Source organism: Dermacentor andersoni, chromosome 10 (assembly GCF_023375885.2).
Source record: "Dermacentor andersoni chromosome 10, qqDerAnde1_hic_scaffold, whole genome shotgun sequence".
Taxonomy (NCBI): Eukaryota; Metazoa; Arthropoda; class Arachnida; order Ixodida; family Ixodidae; genus Dermacentor; species Dermacentor andersoni.
The window spans coordinates 134,176,728-134,195,829 of record NC_092823.1 but is presented as its reverse complement, the minus strand read 5'-3'; the positions used below and the strand labels follow the sequence as shown (position 1 = coordinate 134,195,829).

General features: G+C 42.9%; 1 protein-coding gene across 1 annotated transcript; it reads left to right on the top strand.

Annotated features, from left to right (window-relative positions):
• Nucleotides 1-1,989: 1,989 nt before the first annotated feature.
• Nucleotides 1,990-17,687, top strand: PpD3 (protein phosphatase D3). The gene is made up of 13 exons (XM_050192864.3): nt 1,990-2,161; nt 2,278-2,447; nt 3,192-3,263; nt 3,335-3,482; nt 6,409-6,530; nt 12,086-12,151; nt 12,216-12,314; nt 12,466-12,571; nt 12,650-12,710; nt 14,378-14,459; nt 15,551-15,858; nt 16,456-16,537; nt 17,365-17,687. Exons 1-13 carry the CDS (start codon nt 2,023-2,025, stop codon nt 17,416-17,418), a joined length of 1,509 nt encoding a protein of 502 aa, XP_050048821.2. The 5' UTR covers nt 1,990-2,022; the 3' UTR covers nt 17,419-17,687.
• Nucleotides 17,688-19,102: the final 1,415 nt, after the last annotated feature.

Below are 19,102 nucleotides of genomic sequence, written 5' to 3'. Positions count from 1 at the left end.
AAGGTGTAATGATTCCAAGACTGAAAGTGCGGTTGTTTGCTTGAAATCAGGGGCGCAATCAGGACTCGATGGCAACCGAAGGTCAGTGGGACGCCTCGCATTGGGCACTCACGGGAAGGCTACAAATGAAGCTGTGTAGGGTGATATGGACTAGACAAGTTTTGAAGGCAGGGAAGCGCAGAGTAAAATTGATTATGAAGAACGACTGAGGAATATGGAAGAACGTAAATGGGCTGAAGTAAAACTCTTGCTTGGGGTAGTTGGTTCATGCTTGAATGCGCAAAGAGCAGGGCGCCCTGCTCTTTGCGCCCTGCTGATCTTTGCGTCTTGCTCTTTACACATAAATGGGCTGGAAGAGTGTTGAGGTATCTGTACATAAAAGCATTGATTCACAGGGGAGGAAAAGAACTATGACGCTTACCATCAAATATACGACCTGTATGGTAAGCAACATGGCGACAAAAAACGTCAAGCGGAAAGGCAGAGCTAGAGGCTGAAATAATCTCATGACTGGCGGCAATGGAAAAAAGAAAACCTGCTATGTGTAACTACTTTAGAGGTAAAAACGAAATCAGGAAAGAAACGATTTATGATAACTCAAAGGGAAGCTCATTACTTTTCGAAGTGAGATCGGGATGCCTTAGAACACGCACCTATAAAGCCAGATATATGAAGGAAGATGAAGCATGTGCCTGCTGCGACAAAGCTAGGGAAACGATGTAGCATGTTTTATTAGAATGTGAAGACGTCTGCCCTGTGGTCAATTTAGGCACCACTGGCCTCCTTGAAGCCCTTGGGTTCAGCGAGAGCAGTGGAAATGTAAACACGTCCGTAATAGAGATTAGTAAGAGGCGATTGGAAGATTGTTGGATGAAAAGTGGGAAAACAACAAAAAACGGAGACGTAACCAAGCAAAATTCGCCATAGGGGGTCAGAAAATGTGATTGTAAGAGTTCATAGCTTCTTTTTGGTCTTTTTGTACTTTTTTAACTTGGGTAGGACATTACACTCTAAGAACAGTTTACACCCTTTGGCTTGCCCCTTCTGCCACACAAAAATAATCGTCATCTGCCTTGATGCGTTTCCTTCCTTTATCGCTGCAAGCCCGGAACTTTCCAGTGACGAACGGCACGCGCGTTATCAGAAGGGGCACTCCAAAGGGTGTAAACTGTTCTATGCTGATAACGCGCGTGCCGTTCGTTACTGGAAAGTTCCGGGCTCGCAGCGATAAAGAAAGGAAACGCATCAAGGCAGATGACGATTATTTTTGTGTGGCAGAAGGGGCAAGCCAAAGGGTGTAAACTGTTCTTAGAGTGTAGGCATTATAATAGCAAGAGCTTGGTGGCGCAACCCACCGCCCCCTTCCAAAGGGGACGCTCATAACATCCATCCACTTATCTATCCATTCATAATTCCCACTGGTCATAACATAGCCGTAGTTTCGTACTAAAACATTGATACAAAACGATGTATGCAATTAGTGTACCTCTCTACGCGTGCACGCATGTTATCGGCGTAGAATCATGCAAACGACTAGGTTATGGTACAGTGGTTATGGTTCTATGCTCTTAAATATCGGAATCGCTTGCCCCAAAATAAAGAACACAGAAACTGGGTTCTGTGTTTGAACACAGCGGCCATGACGGGTTGTAGGCCTTCAAAGGTTTGTAAATGCTCACGATGAGGGCAGCTTATGGTGGAAGACTCCTTTCATAATTTTTGGTTCTTCCAAAGGCGCAATAGCCGCAAAGCGCAAATGGGTCATCCTGGGGAATTATTCCCGAGTGTGCCACAGCCAACGCTGCTAGATTCATTTTTGCAGAATCATGCAGTAACACAAAGCATGTACATTTTCTTTTCTTCTCTGATGTTTTCTCTCAAGCTTGTTCTTATCAATAAAACGTTCGCACAAACAAAAGTAAAAGGTCGCGGGCATGCATCAGCTTTATTGAGCACCTCGAGATAAATTATTGATCTGAGAATGCGAATGTGCGCCGCGGCCGATGTCAGATTGCGTCGAACATGGCGGCGATATTGGAGGGTTCAGGCGGCTCCGAAACAGAATGTTTACTCCGGAATGAATCGTACGCGCACAAATCTCCACCCGAGAAGGAAGAGCTCGCCGCTAAGTACAAGGAGCAAGCAAACGAGCACTTCAAAAGTAAGTGTTACTCCCGTCGAAGGCATCTCGGACGAGCACATGGACGTGCCGGCACCTGCGGCGTGCGCTGCCCGCGATCCTGCTCGTCCTCCAACACTTGTGGTTTGCATTCGCAGAGCAGGAGTTCAACGCCGCCATCGAGCTCTACTCCAAAGCGATCGAGGCGGACCCCTACAAGGCGGTCTACTATGGGAACCGCAGCTTCGCTTACCTCAAGACGGAGTGCTTCGGATACGCGCTCAAGGATGCTTCCAAGGCGATCGAGCTCGACAGGACTTACGTGAAGGTGCGGCTGTGTTCCCGAACCTTGTGCAGCTAGCAACACCGTGCGAGAGTGAAATTATGTATCTGCTCACCGGTAGTACAACCGAGCCTAACCGGGGTGCAACCAGAGTGCTTGCGAAACTGTTGGTTCGCATGATTTGAATTTGCAATGCGCTTGCCACGATGCCTCAATGGTAGCTTTGCGCTTGCCAACCGCTTGTCGCATGGCTGTGCGCGGCGTCAGTGGTTTTTGTCGCCGGTGCACGCAGTGTTAACAAAACGGTAGCGCTCGTTGACAGTGGCCGGGCCAACATGCTTGCTGTATGCGCACTTTCGCGAGTTTTGTCTTATTCGTGCTACAATCAAATTATTGCGTAGCTCGCAACCTCGTGGCTAGCTTGTACTGCCGGCAAGTACATTCTGCCTTTGCTGAAAGCCCTAGTCACTTAGACAAATTTAAGACTCCTCAGTTTTGTTTCTTTTTGCTTTCTGTCATTCAGCACTGTTTTGAATGCCGAATGCTGACCATCGTCTGGCCCACTGTTTCTGGTAGAACAGTACAAACAGCAGTATGGCAATTACCGTGAACATGATGGCGCAAAGTCAGTGCATGTTTCGTGTCTGCATGCTAGTGTGCCCCTGTGTGCCGCCTGAGCAGCGCAACTTGCACCATCAAGATAGCTCTGAAATAATGTGTGTAGGTTACATGGTAATTTATTGCTCATCAGCCGTACTAACAACGGTGACCACATCTTGGGGCCTGCAGGGTTACTACAGGCGAGCAGCTGCATACATGTCACTAGGGAAGTTCAAGCAAGCGCTCAAGGACTTCGAGGCGGTGAGTGGTGCCTGGAACGATCTGGCTGGCCAAATAAGTCCAACAGTGCACATAGAATCTGTTTGCTGCAGGTAACAAAAGCACGGCCGAGCGACCGCGATGCAAGTGCAAAGTACAGTGAGTGCCTCAAGGTGGTTCGGCGCATGGCTTTCGAGCGGGCCATTGCCGTGGACGACTCCAAGAAATCAGTCGCAGACAGCATTGACATTGAAGCTATGTGTAAGGCAAGAGTGATCAGTTGGGGGGTAGTGTGAGCTGCCGAGATTCGGTAGTTCTGTGCACTGGCTTTTTGACTGTCATGTGCACTAGACTCACCTGCATAATGGCGCTTTATACTGATATTCACTGAAGCTTCTTCTTTCTTTTTTTTTTTTCTCGCTTTCTAAATTCTGGGGTACAGTAGTCTTGTTCTCACCAACTGCTATACTTGAGAGTTTTCTGTTAAACTAGTTGGTGCATGATTCTAAAAAACAAACAAAAGGAAACAGTGCAAGGAATGAGACAAGTGAAGTGCACAGGCAACAGTGCTCATGAACATTATCTCATAGTCTTGTTCGCATTTGTTTAAGCTAGGAAACAAAACATGAACATCTTGGTGAATTGTAGCGCAGATATACACAACAACAGCAACGACGAGACGTCAGACAAGCGCTAACTTCCAACAAAAGGCTTTATTTTCGGTGATCCATGTTTATAGCTGTCACTTATCCCATCGCACATGCGCATTTCACAATATTAGGAAGGTTAATGCCTTATCTGACAAGTGCACAGATGGTGTTCTGACACATCCATAGCCAAGTCGCGAAATCATTTCAGCCTCAATTATTTCACCTGTTAGTTGATCACCGCTTCTGCTGACAACAGTACGTTGAGCAAACAACAGTTCACAGCCACACGAACTGCAGTGACATGTAAGCCAACTGTCACGTACGCTTGACATTGTTTGAGTGTTCCCTTAGCCAGTCATTGATGCAGCGTCCTGTTTGACCTATGTGCTGTTTACCACACGAAACAGGGACACGATAAGCCACATTGCTAGCACAGGTGATTAATGGATTTTTGTGCTTTTTATTATGAGACAGCTTATGAATGTAGGTTATGACAGCCACTTTTTTATGTCTCTCAGATGAAATGACCACTTGACAAACACACGGCGCGCTTACCTTTCTGAGCGGAGATAAGAATGTGACAAAAATGAAAAAGCCTTGCGATCATGAGAGAAAGGTGTTAACAATGCTTGAAAATGCGGAACAAACTCCTAGTGATGTAAATAATCCTGGTGACAGCTTGTCAAGGGCAGTGGATGACTTATGATAAGATGTACTGTCATCTCGTCAGCAAAGAAAATGCAGTTTGCACTACTCTTGACATTGTTTGCAGCAGTGAAAGAAAAATTTGTCATACATCTTGGGGAAGCTGCAAACAAAACTCATACAAGTTTCTGAGAAATAAAGCTTTGCAATTGAAGAGCAATTAGTCATGGTCCTATCAAACTCAAGGCCATCACCTTCGTGGGAGCAGTCTCTCTGCTATTTAAGCTATCCAGGAGACTAGCAGACCGCAGAGTGAGGTCAAATTAATAAGCTGCGTGAAGCACATGGACGCTGAATGTAACAAATGAGTTTTGCATAAATCTGTAAGGTGGAGGAAGTTTTCTATAAGGGAAAAATTGTCATCCACCTGAAGAGTAGCACAAAACCTTTTTCTGAGAAACTTGTATGGGTTTCCTTTGTATATTTGCAGGGGTATGACACCTACTCTGTGCATTTCTTGCTGCACTGCATCTAAACATACTGTATACTGTTTGTAATGCTTGTATATTGCTTGTAATGCTGTTTTACTGGTGATATAGTTGCAGACATACAACCTTTGTGTAATGACTGAATGTCCTGCCCCCTTCTATTTTTTATCTCTTTCGTCATAATTATGTTGTGCTGCCCATGTAAGCTATGGATATACCACTATTTTTTTACTTCAAACAATTTTTCATACAATGCAATTTAGTCTGTTCGGCCAAATTACTTGAAAAGGCTAACATTATTGGTCATGACAAATTGCATTGTGCAGGTGGCTAACTGAATAGATCCACTGGTAGCCATTAAAGCAAAACTTCCTTTGCAAACCTTCGACTTTCCTGACCGTAGCTGCTGGGTGCTGCTGCAGTCTTGCCGAATAGGCCATACTTCAAAAAAAAAAATTGAATTGCGTACCCGATGTTGGGATGAACCTTGGTCTCTCAGCACGGCATGCTGATGCTCTAACCATTAGGCCACAATCGCTCGTATTCCTGTATCGTGCCTGCGGCAACTCACTCTTTCAGATTATCACTTGTTCGTCATATTGTGTAGCACGGATGCACGAGAGAACCTGTATGCACACAGGTGCTCTTGCAGTTTATTTCTTTTTCCAGTGATGCAGGAATGAAATGGGCAAATTTATAGCACTTGATTAACTACTTCACATAAATTCCAAAATGTGTTTAGGATCTGCATAACTTTTTCCATTATTCAGCATGTTTCAATTGTAAAATTGAAGCTGAGCAGTAGTGAAGTAATGTTTGCTTAGCAGTACTCTGAATGCTAGCGCCATTTTCCAGATATCCGTCCCCAACATCTACTAAATAAAGCATTGGCAATCCAGTTAACGTTATCCTGAACTGTTTTGCACGTGCTTTGAGAACACCAATGTACTGTGTAGCACACTTTAAGGCAGAATAGCTCTAAAGTAGTGTTACTCTTAACACCATTCTTGCTATGCAAACTTCACTACAGCTCGACCTCAATTTCACAGTTGAAGCTTATGATGTGACCTAAAGGAAATAATAAGAAAAGCATTTATTGAATCATTTTAATTATCTACCTGTACATTGCATTTTCTTATACAGATATTTCCAACTATTCCAGAGTGCACCTTAAAAGATTGAACAGCACTACTTGTCTTGGCCAGCCTTCGAAAAAATTTTTTTCGAACTTTAAAAGAAGTAGATATATATATATATGTATACTTGGTTGTATTCTGATTGACTGGCACAGCACTGAGAAGGCTCTTTGTCCCAGGCTTAGCATGTAGCTGCACCCTCCCAGACTCAATGGTTTTGCATGATGCTTACTTGCCTACAGAGTGACTATAATTGACGTACATGCAGGCATTGAGGATGACTACAAGGGACCCCAGCTGCAGGATGGCCGGGTGACACTGGAGTTCATGAAAGAGCTCATGGAAACCTTCAAGGCGGGACGCAAGCTGCATCGGAAATATGCCTACAAGGCAAGCGTGCCTCACTTGTAATGGGATAGACTGGCCAGTCGATGCATATGGTGGGAGCACTACTGTGACAGCATGCCACAAAAGCACGAGCACAACAAAAACAATCTCATTACGAAATGTACTGTGTGTTGCATAAATAGGAGCACCAGTTGTACCTGACACTTCCAGCTGAACTGCTTGCTAAATTTTGCTCAAATTTGGCTTAGCCGTAGCATCTTGCTGTGGGTTAAGCTTAATACCATGCCTGTGACCATTACTTGCTTGTTTCGCTTACAGAAAGCCATGGGGCACAACATAGAAAAAAATTTGTTTCGTCGTCAAATTTAAAATTTGCTACCGCTGCAGCGAAAAATGCATTCCACTGTAGCAGTGACAGGTGCACCACATTTTGTTGCAACGAAATCAAATATTGAGTGCCGTCACTGCAGAGTTGAGCTCGCTTGTGAATGAAATGCGCAAACAGTGCTTTGCTGTGCAAACAGTGTGGCAGAGTTTTCCCTGCCACATCTGGTGGGCATTGGAAATGCCGCACACTCTTATTTACCCTCCACCGCTCTGGTTTATCATCCACTGCTCCAGGTTACTGCCAAGCGCTCCGTTTGATCAGTCAAAATGTTCAATTCTTTCTTTTTCACAATCCTTGGATGTTGACGAAAATCGGGTAGAAAATCAGGTAAAAAATTGGGCATTGGGAGGTGCCATCACACTGGAAGAGTGCATGACTAGCAAGACCTTCGGTTGATGTATTGCTGCCATTTTGGTACCATCATAAAGAGGAGAGACCTGAGCTTCAGATAGCCATAGCAGTGTATTTGCTGTGCAGAAATAACAGCAAAACAAGCAAAAAGAAAATAACAAATCTAAATTCGTTATGCTGCCTTGCAGACAAAGGAATCACGTAGATTTATATCGCCGGCAGGCGTTCCGCGCACATTCTTGCAGTGACGAGCTGTACATTTCTTTGTCCTGGTGAAGTTTGGCAATTGCTGTAAGATGTGTTGCTGGCTCATGTTAGTTTCATTATTGTGTCGAAATTGCCAGCATAGTCGTATCGGAAAAATACAGAGAGAAAGAGGCTCAGTTGCATGCCTAACCCCTACCTACCATCTATCGCAAGATGTTCATCCCTCAAAAATTTCTGGGGAGAACTCTGCTGATATGGTATTAAAGTGCAACAGCCACAAAGTGGCACCTCTGTATGAAATTTAAGTGGTAATCAGCAAGTTGCTTAGCTGGAAAAGTCAGTACACCTGGTGTTCCTATTTCTGCAAGGCTCACTGAGTAGAAGGATACCATAATGAGGCTGTCTTAATAATGCAATTAACATTCATAAGATACATCAAACACTTTCTGGAGTCTGTCTGTCTGTCTGTCTGACTGTGGACCTAACCGTTTTCCTACTAACTTGGGTCACTGGGTAGTCCATGGTCGGATGTGTAGAGCAACAGGCTGCTGTGCTGAGGGAGGTTGGTTCGAAACCAGTTGCCTGGGGGGGGACCAAATGTGCCACTCTTTGGTGATCCTCTTTGACGCCAAATTCGGTCACTGGGTGAGTGCCACTGATGTGCTGCTCTTCACTGACGAAATTCTCTACATTTCTCCAATGCTTCTGCAATTTTCTCCAATAGGTTCGGACAATCTTATCGAGTATATGTTCACACATGCACCACAAGTGGACTTCGCGGTGGCACTGCCAGATGGCAGAGCGTGTGCAAAGTGAAGCTGATTACACACCTTATACATGACGCGTTTTGGCAGTGGAAATATGGTGTGTCGCTTCAGTGCTAATTGCATTAACGTCGACACTCATTGCGAGATGGGTTCTGGCAGCATTTTGTTCTACCGGTACTGTCCACATTGTTGGTCAACTTATACTGTCATTCACCTCTGCGTGACAAGGAGTATTGTGCTTCTTTTTTATTGTTCTCCCTTTTTTCCTGCCTTCACGAGTTCTTGTCAACACTCCTCTTGACTTGTAATGTGCACAAAGCTTGTGACATCAACCACTTCTCACCATATATAAAATACATTCTTGGCCATAGATAAAACAGTTGTAGTAAAGTCGGCTGTCGTTACAATGGACCCTGATAATCCGACAAAAAATGTCCGTTTTATCCTAAGTCCGTAATATCCGAAACGCCTAACTTACGAAACTTTCGTTGCAATGTCTAACAACTTTATTGCAAAGAGTGATTGGCTAAACATAGCAAAAAAAGTCGCAGTTTCGCCCGGAAGGAGAAGCATCGATTGCGATAGAAAATTAAGCAAGATAAGCCCAGCGGCAGCAGTGAGCGAACTGACCTTCGTGCTGTGTCTCGCTTCAATGCGAACTAAACGTCGAAAGCACAGCGCATACGTAGCAACCGGCTCTGGGAGCACTTTGTCCACATGGCAGATCGCATTCATTCAAGATACGGCGGCCGCGCTGTAAGCAGCACCTGCCTTTCTCCCCCCCCCCCCCCGCCTTGTCCCTCGAAAGAAGACGGCACGTTTCCACCCCGCCTTGCTCCCTCGCGCGCGCAATATTGAGCCGCGATCGTCGGCCGACTCTCGCAAGTCAGATGCCAGCCCGTGTCGACACAGCATAAGTATGTTTTATTCGCCCGATTTTGAAAAAAATTGCCGCTAATTTCACCTGCTGTAGCCTATAGTCTTTTGTAGCATGCTCAGTTAAAAGTGAACTTGGTTGCATTAATAAAATAGGTAGAACAAACTAAGGCTGAAATATAGTCTGTTGTATCCGAAAGTCTGTTGTAACGAGCGTAGACTAGTGCAATTTCATACCTTCACTTGTGTCATCCCCTTTATTTTTCATGCAATGCAACAAAAACAGCCATGAAATTACCCTTTTGTCATCCCTGGCAGCGATATGACTGCATTGTGACTGCAATGTGCAAGTTGTGACTGCACTGGCTAGAGTGATGTGGTGCCCAATATCATGTCTTGATGCTGCATTTACCCTCGTTTTAATATCTGCCATGCAACTTGGTGGCCTTGCTTCATTATCGTACTGCACTACTCTGCTGTCTGGGGTTTTTATGTTGTCTCTGTTACATTGCTGTTCATATTTTACTCTACGTACTGTAGTGTTGCAAAAGCTCTCAGCAGTGAAAGAAGGTTTGCACACATGTATAGTATACGTGCACACCCATGACCCTGCTCTCTGCTCAAAAGTGAAGTGAGCAGATGAACTGCTGAATGAGGCAGGTAATAATGTCTTGTGAATTTCCATCTTCTAACATTGTCTCCTAACGTTGTCAGCCCAATTGAGCTATTACAAGAGCGATGGCCAAACATAAGTAAATTACAGCTATCGACATTTGTGCACCACTAAAAGGACACACATTGCTCATAAACAACTTGTGCAGTGCTTGGTTAAATTCAAGAGAACAAACAGAAACAGTTAAAGCCACAAAATACTAACAGGGACAAACAGTACGGGTGATTCCAAGTTTTGTTCATTGGCTGCCACAAAGCTTGTAACATTTCCCATAGATACATGTACCACCATAACATTTGAATCTCCTAGAGTGTAGAATACTTCGAATTTCATTCACATATAAGTCCTCACATTTGATTTGACGACAGCTTATATTGCCTGTCACTGTATTTGCCACTAAACTGTTACTACCACAACCTCACTCAATAAATGGTTTGGTTCCATCAAGTTCACATTTTCTTGTTTGCTTTTGTGTTTTCAACGCCATGTGGCAGTGGCAAACGAGCGAGACACAAGTAGAAAAATCATATTTTACTAAAATAATTTTTCGTATTTTGCTTGCAAAATTACCCTTCAACATTTGATTTTCATATGTAAAGAAAATTGGGCCGTTTCTTCATCCGGGAGACTGAAAAAGGGTTCTAATCAACACATGGTAGGGACGTTATTTTTCCGTGCATGCTCAACTGGTGAAGCTCACAATGACAAGTTTTACCCAGATGGTGAGCTTTCCTGGTGCAACAACAAGAGAGCATTGGTGCTGGCTGAGTCGGCATCAGCTCATTCTCCACTTTCCACCAGTGATAGGGCGAAGGCTGTGCTTCTTATGCGTGAGAGGATGACCATTGAGACGCTGTTGTTTCGCTATATTCAGAGCAAACCCCAAAATGCAGCCGAGTCTCTCAACAGCAACATTTAGCTGCTGCGTGCCAACACAGGATTTGCACTGTTGTGGAAATGGCCACTTCTGTAGCCATACCATACATGGTTCAACAAAGGCCACAAAGGCTTCAGGGAGACCTTGCAGGAACTGGGTGTTTTTCCAACTTGGGAGTTACAGTCGCTTTGAGCAATAAGAGAATCTGTAAAACACAGACAACTGAAGCTAAAACATGCCATTGCGGTGTAGCTAAGAAAGCCCGGCGAGAGGCGAAAGCTCGCAAGCGTTCTGAGGATACCACCTATGCAGCAGGAGAATTTCAAACTTTTACGGTTCTTGAAAGACTAGTCTCAATTCTTGCCAAAATACATGCAAATTGATTATCTGCAATAACTAATAAGCGTGTTTAGAAAATTTCAACTTCTCTCTCTTTTTTCCATTTTATGCTGGTTTTATTACTAGTGCCCAAAAAATCTTGTGCTTCATGTGACTTGATCTCAGCTGAATTTTGCATGTATATGTGCAGGGACATCCAGAATATAAGTATGTTCATGTTACTGTATGTTGCAGCAATATTGGTCATGTGCATTTTAGGAACCAATCATCAATGTTTTTGACAACTATAGTGAAGATATAAAAATTAAAAAAACTTTTAGTACTAAAATAATTTCTAAGCTTATTTGCAGTCATTTGTGTATTAGGAGCAATACATGCTATTTTATAACACACACTCCTAGGCATGGTATCAAGCTTAAACCTTGCAATTAGTCCTTACTTTTCCAACTTCCAGAGGCATGGATCTCTGAGGCACTCTGATCAATGGATCTCTGAGGCACATCTCCTTTGCATCCTTTTGACAGTCGTGGTTGGCCTCTGCACACCTCGTAGCTTTCAAGCCATTGCACAGTTTCCTTGGTGTGCACTTGTTCTTGTTTCGTTTTTGGTTTCTCTCCTGCTTTGATCCCTGCGATTTGCTCCTGACGCTGTCAAAACTGAATGTAATGAACACAAATATAATCAATTATCGGGTCTAATGGAGTAAATCTAAAATTATTTTTTGCTGATATCAGCACTCAACGAATTCAGTATTTTTGTAATGGATATCAGATATTAATATTACATATAGTGGATGTATTTTTGTGTCAGATACAACTTCCTTAATTTGGATTGGCTGTATCTTTGGACTAATACATTTAATGGCTAGGTATTCCTACTGATTTATGCCAACACATATATAAGAAGTATGTATAGGATTAAAAAACAAAAAACCACTGAAAAAGTAAGGCAGCAAATTCTAAGTTCTCTGCAGTACATAGAGATGTAGTACTTGGATGAGCTGTACATGGCAGCATGTTTTAGCAACTGGGAAGGTTTAATTACCACATTCAAAAACCACCACAAGGCCCTAAGGGTGTGCATAATGAGTGTGCTGTTCTTGACCTTTTGTCATTGCAGATCCTGGTAGATGCCAAGGCACTGTTCCAGCCCCTTCCCAGCCTCGTAGACATCAACGTGCCATCAGTAATGTGGCTTTATTTATTTGGATCTGTGCGCTAGCTTATTCTGACAACTTTAATTGCTGCAGGAGTGCAAGTTTACAGTATGTGGGGACATTCACGGCCAGTTCTTTGACCTCATGAACATCTTTGAGCTGAATGGGCTGCCATCTGAGACTAACCCATATGTATCCTTTGGCTTGTGGTGTAATGAGTTTTTTCTAGCTTTAGGCACACACACAGTCACAGTATATGTGTGTGTGTGTCTTTTTTCTTTTGGATGTGTGATTTGCTTAATCCTTGACCTGTTCTTTGACCTGTTCTTCTTGACCTGACCAGCTGTTCAATGGAGACTTTGTTGACCGGGGTTCTTTCTCAGTCGAGTGCATCTTCACATTGCTTGGCTTCAAGTTGCTCTATCCAAATCACATGTACATGTCACGAGGTAAGGAGACTGTTAAAATGCATGCGGCTTTAACAACACTTGTATTGTAAAGCCAGACTGAACTGTTTTCCTCTGCAGGAAACCATGAGAGCCAGACCATGAACCAAATGTATGGTTTTGAAGGGGAGGTCAAGGCCAAGTATCCTTTACAGATCAACACCGTAGTCAAACTCTGGTGTAGATTGAGATAATTATTGCATTGTCTTCTAGAGAAATTTGTCGAAGTCCATCAAATCAACATTTATCTGCATATGAATAATGTAACTTTATTATACAATTTCATGTCGATGTGAAACGGGAATGCTAGTGAGCATCACTGTCCTGCCATTTTGCATATGTCAGATATGTCTAAATTGGCACAAATTGCTGGTGGTTCTGCCATCTTGAAAGCTCTGTTACCATTGATATTGACTCTACAGCTGTGCCATTGTGGCAACTCAGCTGTGCCAACTCATTTATGATACAGTGATCGCACACACTGGTCACGTTGATGCAACTTGGGAAAGCAGACATCTCGTGCATGATCAAAGTTCGATGCCATAATGAACATGGATATAATGAAATATCTGATATAACGAAGTAAATTAGAAATGCTTTTTGCCGATATCAGCACATAACAAAAATACACTTGTAACAAATCCAGAATATAACGAAGGTATTTTCGTGTCAGGTGCAACTTTGTTATAATTAGGTTTTACTGTGTAATGAATCTTATTAGTGTTTGTTTACAACTTTCAGTATAGTTTATTGAGAAGGCACGATCACTTGTTTTTTGTTTCTGACACCTGGAATATTAATGTGGCAGGTTTTTGCTGTTTGTAATTATAGTCCCATAGCTTACACCTTGGGCTACAAAAGGTGCTCTGAGTCACACTAATTCACCCGTTGTTCTATAACTTGGGCTTTGCAACATTTACTGAAATTGGAATCTGGAAGCATCCTTGCATTGTTTTGCCTTCAAAATGTGTTGCAGCTGGATGTTGAACCTGTGATCTTGTGCAAAGTGCCAGAATGCCGTGGCACTGGAGGCATTCTGCTGCAGAGCATTAATTTGGAACTTTGTTCTTCATTTGAAGTTGAAACTACAGTAGAATAAGAATGAGACAATTATGTTCATATGAATTTCAGTGTGCCAGGGCCAGTAGCAGAAGCCAATGTGTGTAAAAGGCAGTTGTAATTCTATGGCTGACCAGTGCTAGTTTCACTTTGTTTTTAATCTAAATTTATCTGATAAATATGGTTTGAAACAGGCAGTTCATGAGAGCAGATGATTGGGAAAACTTGTTCAGCATTGCAAACTTTAACCTGCAGGTAGACAGACAGATGGAAGGAGTACAGATGAGACACACAGGTCATTTTATATGCATGCCAAATGTCTCACTCTTGCAACAGGTGATGCTGTTCAAGGGCTCATTTTCGTACTTTGTTTCACAATATGTTGGCAGTGAAAGCTGGCGTTATCCAATGAAAAGTCTGCAAACACATTATGTCCCATCATAGTGCAGCATCATCTGCTCTAGAAAAACATGTATAACAGCATGAAACTGCTCTGCCAACAGTAAACTTTACCCTCATCCCAGCCAAAAGTCGGATATATTTGCATCTAAATAACACTTTCTAGCAAAATTCTGAGCCATCAGTTATGTCAGTGCTATGTAAATCTATGGAGCATCAGCTGGCTATGTAGGTGCATTTTTCTGCATTTTCCTCGTATCCCTTGTGGACAATTCTTTTGAGGACTTTGGGCAACTGCCCATAGAAGGACCATAGAAGTATTGCTTTATGGTCCTTAGCCTTGCCTCTCAGATACACACCCAACATGGCTGAGCTATTCACAGAAGTGTTCAACTGGCTTCCCTTGGCTCATCTCATCAATGGACGTGTTCTGGTGTGTGCTGCTTTATGACGTAATAGCTTTGTCTCGCCAAGTTTACCGCATACTTTGCCACATGGTTCGCTTCCTCTGCTAGCATGATTGAACCACATGTGATGTTTAATGCATTGTAGGGAACTGCTTTGTAGTGTTAAAGCATTTCTTTCGTGTGCGGTTCTTAGAGAAGTCTGCATCCCTAGTAGGCAATGAAAGGTACACATCAAGTGCACAAAATTTATTAATTCATTAGTAATATGAAGCAGTTGATCTTTTCAGGAATAAATTAATTTTATTTTGTCACATGCTGTGCTGTATATGAAGTGCCACTTTTTGTAAACCTCGATGAAGACAGTTCCACAGGTCCAAACTGTTGAAATTAAATACTTGTTCTATGTACCTTGTAGCGTTTCTCAAGATTTTCACCTTTGAAAGGTAGCATGAAAAATTCATCTCTATACTTATATAGTTATATCATAAGATGCCAACTATCTAGTATATTGTGATGCTTGTAACAATATATATGTGTGTGTGTGTGTGTGTGTGTGTGTGTGCGCTTTCAGATTTTCTGATAGTATATGTATTTGCTGCCACCTAACATTTAAAATAATCTTGGGAAGATATTAAGGAGCTAGGCAGAGCACCTCAACAATATGCATATCATTCCTGGTTTCACTGTTCACCGTAGATGCATGCTTTCCAGTTGCAAGTGCCAAGTTCATGTTTTATTATTTTGTTCTTGTTGTGCTACAGTCACCTAAAGTATCTTATATGGACACATTTTTGCCTAGCTAAGAGGCTTATTCCTTGAACATTTTACATGATCTCCATCCTGAGTCTCAAGTAACAACTTAGTGAACCAATACAGGCCTAGCTTCTCCAAAGTGGTCTGTGGATGGCCCAGCACAGGCAGGCTGGTGTTGTCTAAGATTAAAAAGCTTCTTATATGTAGGATTCATTATATTGCATTTCTGAACAAAAGAAGCCAACCTTGGCACACCTGGCAGTTCACTATGGCATCCGATTGATTGCAAGTGACAACGCTCAACCACTCCTTTGTTGCGATTGCTGAGAGCTGCTCTAGTAGTAGTCGCTGTCGTGCTATGCAGGTGATGCATGGAGGCCTGTTCTCTGATGACAATGTGACGCTAGACGATATCCGCAAGACGTCCCGTAACAGGCAACCACCAGAGGAAGGCATCATGTGTGAACTTCTGTGGTCGGACCCCCAGCCCCAAGAGGGTCGCTCCCCCAGCAAGCGTGGTGTGGGCATTCACTTTGGACCCGATGTGACGCGGCGCTTCCTGCAGCACAACAACCTAGACTACATTGTGCGTAGCCATGAAGTCAAGGCCGATGGCTACGAGGTTGCCCACCAAGGCAAATGCATCACTGTCTTCTCTGCGCCAAACTACTGGTTAGTACTGAATCCTGAATTCTCCAATTTGTTCAGATTTTGTTTGGCTATTAAACTTTACATTTAACAAGAAAAGTAGCTAATGTCAGATGCTGTCCATGTTCAACCCTTCTTAGTTTTCTGCTTGAATAGAAGCATGTGCAGTTGTTTGCTCTTATGTAGCTTGTGCATTTGACACTGTTTGCTGTTGCTGTATAGACCTATCCTATAAATGATGATTGTTTGTGCACATGCCTTGTTTACTTGCGAGATAGTCGTGGGCATTGTTGTTACGTTGTTATTAGCTGTGGCATATCATTTACAAAGCGTTATTTCATCGAAGCTATTTGTACATGACCACCATTTTGTTATATCCGTTGCCATCATGTCATAGGTGCAGCCACCTCATCAAGCTATTATTTGTTGTAGTTTTTTGTGGCTCTTTCCTTTCATGTAAAGGAAAAATTGAAAATTAGAAAGGGGTCATGTGTTGGGATCAGTACATTTTAGCAAAATCATGGCATGTGGAAGCAATACTCAGATTATTATGTCCATTTTCCTGCCATAACTGCAGTTGACTTCCACTGAAGTATTTTCTTTTTGTGTGTTTCTGTGCAGTGACACTATGGGGAACAAGGGAGCTTTCATCACCATGAACGGCCGCGACCTGAAGCCTAAGTTCACCACATATGAGGCTGTGGTAAGTTCATAGTACCAGTTTGGAGTTTAGAGACCCTTTATCTAAGTGAAAGCTGTTGTCATGGTGCCATTACAAGCACATTGTGACCCTTATAAGTGTGTTATTGCTAGCTGAGTGCTATTATGTTTTTAGTACATATCTGATGGCAGTCAACAATTTTAACAAGCTCTGCCTTACGTACGTTTAACTGTGATTGCTGCATGTGGCAAGTTTCTTAGTGCATCTCATCTTACCTTTGCACATGTTCAAAGCGTCATTTGCTTTCACTCATCACTGGCTACACCAGTAGCACAATATAACAAAATCAGATATTTTTTTAGTTAGCTTTGCCAGTGCCAGCATGAAACTTGTAACAAAAGTAAGCTGGAGTTACGGGTTTGTTTACTTACAGTTTAATCCTGTTACAACAAATTGCTTAAGACATGCTAGAAGATTTGTTGTACCAAATGTAATAGTATAGGGAATTACCTTATTTCCAGAAATAGGTTTATTTTAACCATTCATTTATTCTGGACAGCAGCACTGAACGGCGCTTGTCTTTTCTTTCCTTGCAATTGAATGTTAGCAATGGAAAGGCATGGAATAGTTACGTAATCGATCTGTATGCTACTACATTCTTACAGTGTCACAGTGTTGAATGAATCAACAAAATCTGGCATAGGTGGCAGAGTTGATACATAGCATGCTTTCTCTTTGCTGTTGTCTTGTCATTGCTGCAGGCACACATTTTAATTGTTGGCAAGCCATGTCACTTCTGGCTTTTTTTTATTATTATTTAGTACGAACATTGAATTTGGTGCATATTGCACTGGTGCACTTACTTGCAGCCTCATCCAAACATCAAGCCCATGGCGTATGCAAGCAGCTTGCTCGCCCTCTGAGGCCTGCAGGCGGTTTACTGTCTTTCTGCTGCTGCCACGGCTGACCAAGATGGTGGCGAGGGTTGGGACCCACTGCATACAAATTCACCCTGCCGATGCTTGGCGCCAGCTGCCAGCAAGTGGCTCCACAGAGCCGGAGGCCGCTGGCAGGCCTTACAGCCACACAAATGGGATGGTCGTACCTGCTCCAAGTCATGTCGCAGACGGCCTCCAGCTATGAGTTTGTACTAAAGAACTGCTGTTGAGAATACAGTATGTGCAACAGTTGGGATGCCTGTGCTCATTTTGTGAGGAGTGATGTGGGGCTGCTGTTGTGGCTGCGTGCAGTCCTTTATTTTCCTTGGGCCTGCATTCTCAATTGATACCGTTCACTAGTACACCTATTTTTGCGTGACTTGGCACCCAGTGTGATACCTCATTATAGTGACTAGCACTTGCTGATATCATGAGGCCTCTGTTGTCTTCAATAGAGTTGAATCTCAATAACGAACGTGGGTATAACTAATTATTGCATCTAATGAGTTATCATATGTAATTAACACAGGTATAACAAATTATTGGGCTTAATGAACATAGCTATAGCAGTTGATCAGATGCAACGAAGTAGATCTAGGATGTTTCTTGTCGATCGCAACATATAATGAGTACCGAGTATAACGCAGGTATTTTTGTGCCAATTGCAACTGTTACTAGTGTGGTTCGACAGAATCATTGCATTTGATCGTCACATGGCATGAATATGCAGCTCACAGGACATGCATCCATCCATAAGTTTCATGTCTACTTGTGCATAGCCGAGCAACACGCACTAAGTGTGATTGATCAAGACTACAGCCTTGTCTGCTATGCATAGGTAGCGCCATAGGGTGTGTTCCAGTTCTGGCCAGCATCAGAGACAGTCTACGTAGACAGCTAAGACGGCTTCAAGCCCAAGTGAGGGAAAGCACCTGGAACTGCCTGGAAGACAATAGGAAGGCACCTCTTCGATGTCCCACCATCTAGTGGCAGAAAAAAAGCTAAGAAAGGTACACATTATTTCTATATTTTAACTCTTTGCATCCGTGAAGCTATGAAAAACACAATGTAGCATCCATTAAGCACACAGGAAAGCATGGCGTTTCCTTATGCACGGACAACCTTCCCATCGAGTTTCCAAGCTTCCTGCTCAGCTGCCTCTAGCCGCCGTCTTGTTTGGACAGGAAAGTAGCTTACATCGTTTCTGACTTCAATGCCGTCTTTGCAAAGCTGTCTTCTTTGACGTCTTCGTCAGGACTGGGATGAGACTTAAGACGGCTGCTGTCCGCTTAGCCGAATACTTTGTCATCTACGGCGAGTATTGGAACACAGTCATAGTTTAGTGGTGATCACTCAGTGTTCAGTGGCAAATTTTCTTCATAATGTGTTGTTGCTTGGCACTTATTATGTGAACCCTGTATGGGTTTCTTAGAAAGTGGCTGTCCAATTTTTATTGAGTCAGACTTCCCTATGGAATTGCTTTTGGCACCCCTTTAGACACTGCTGCTGGTACCAGACAATGTCAAAGACATAAAAGGAGCAATATAAGCAGGGCACATGCATCATGCAGGATCTGATGGTGATAATTGAATTAGTGCTTCCAAGCATATTTTATACATTGTCTTGTATTAGTAAAAGCAAAAGCATTCCTAACTATGAGTCATATAAC

What these genes read in the sequence shown, in the direction of transcription:
- PpD3 (XM_050192864.3), top strand. Translation starts at nt 2,023, where the DNA reads ATGGCGGCGATATTGGAGGGTTCAGGCGGCTCCGAAACAGAATGTTTA. An exon ending in CATCTGAGACTAACCCATAT is followed by an intron (nt 12,315 to 12,465) that starts GTATCCTTTGGC and finishes TGACCTGACCAG; the next exon opens with CTGTTCAATGGAGACTTTGT. An exon ending in TCACCACATATGAGGCTGTG is followed by an intron (nt 16,538 to 17,364) that starts GTAAGTTCATAG and finishes ACTTACTTGCAG; the next exon opens with CCTCATCCAAACATCAAGCC.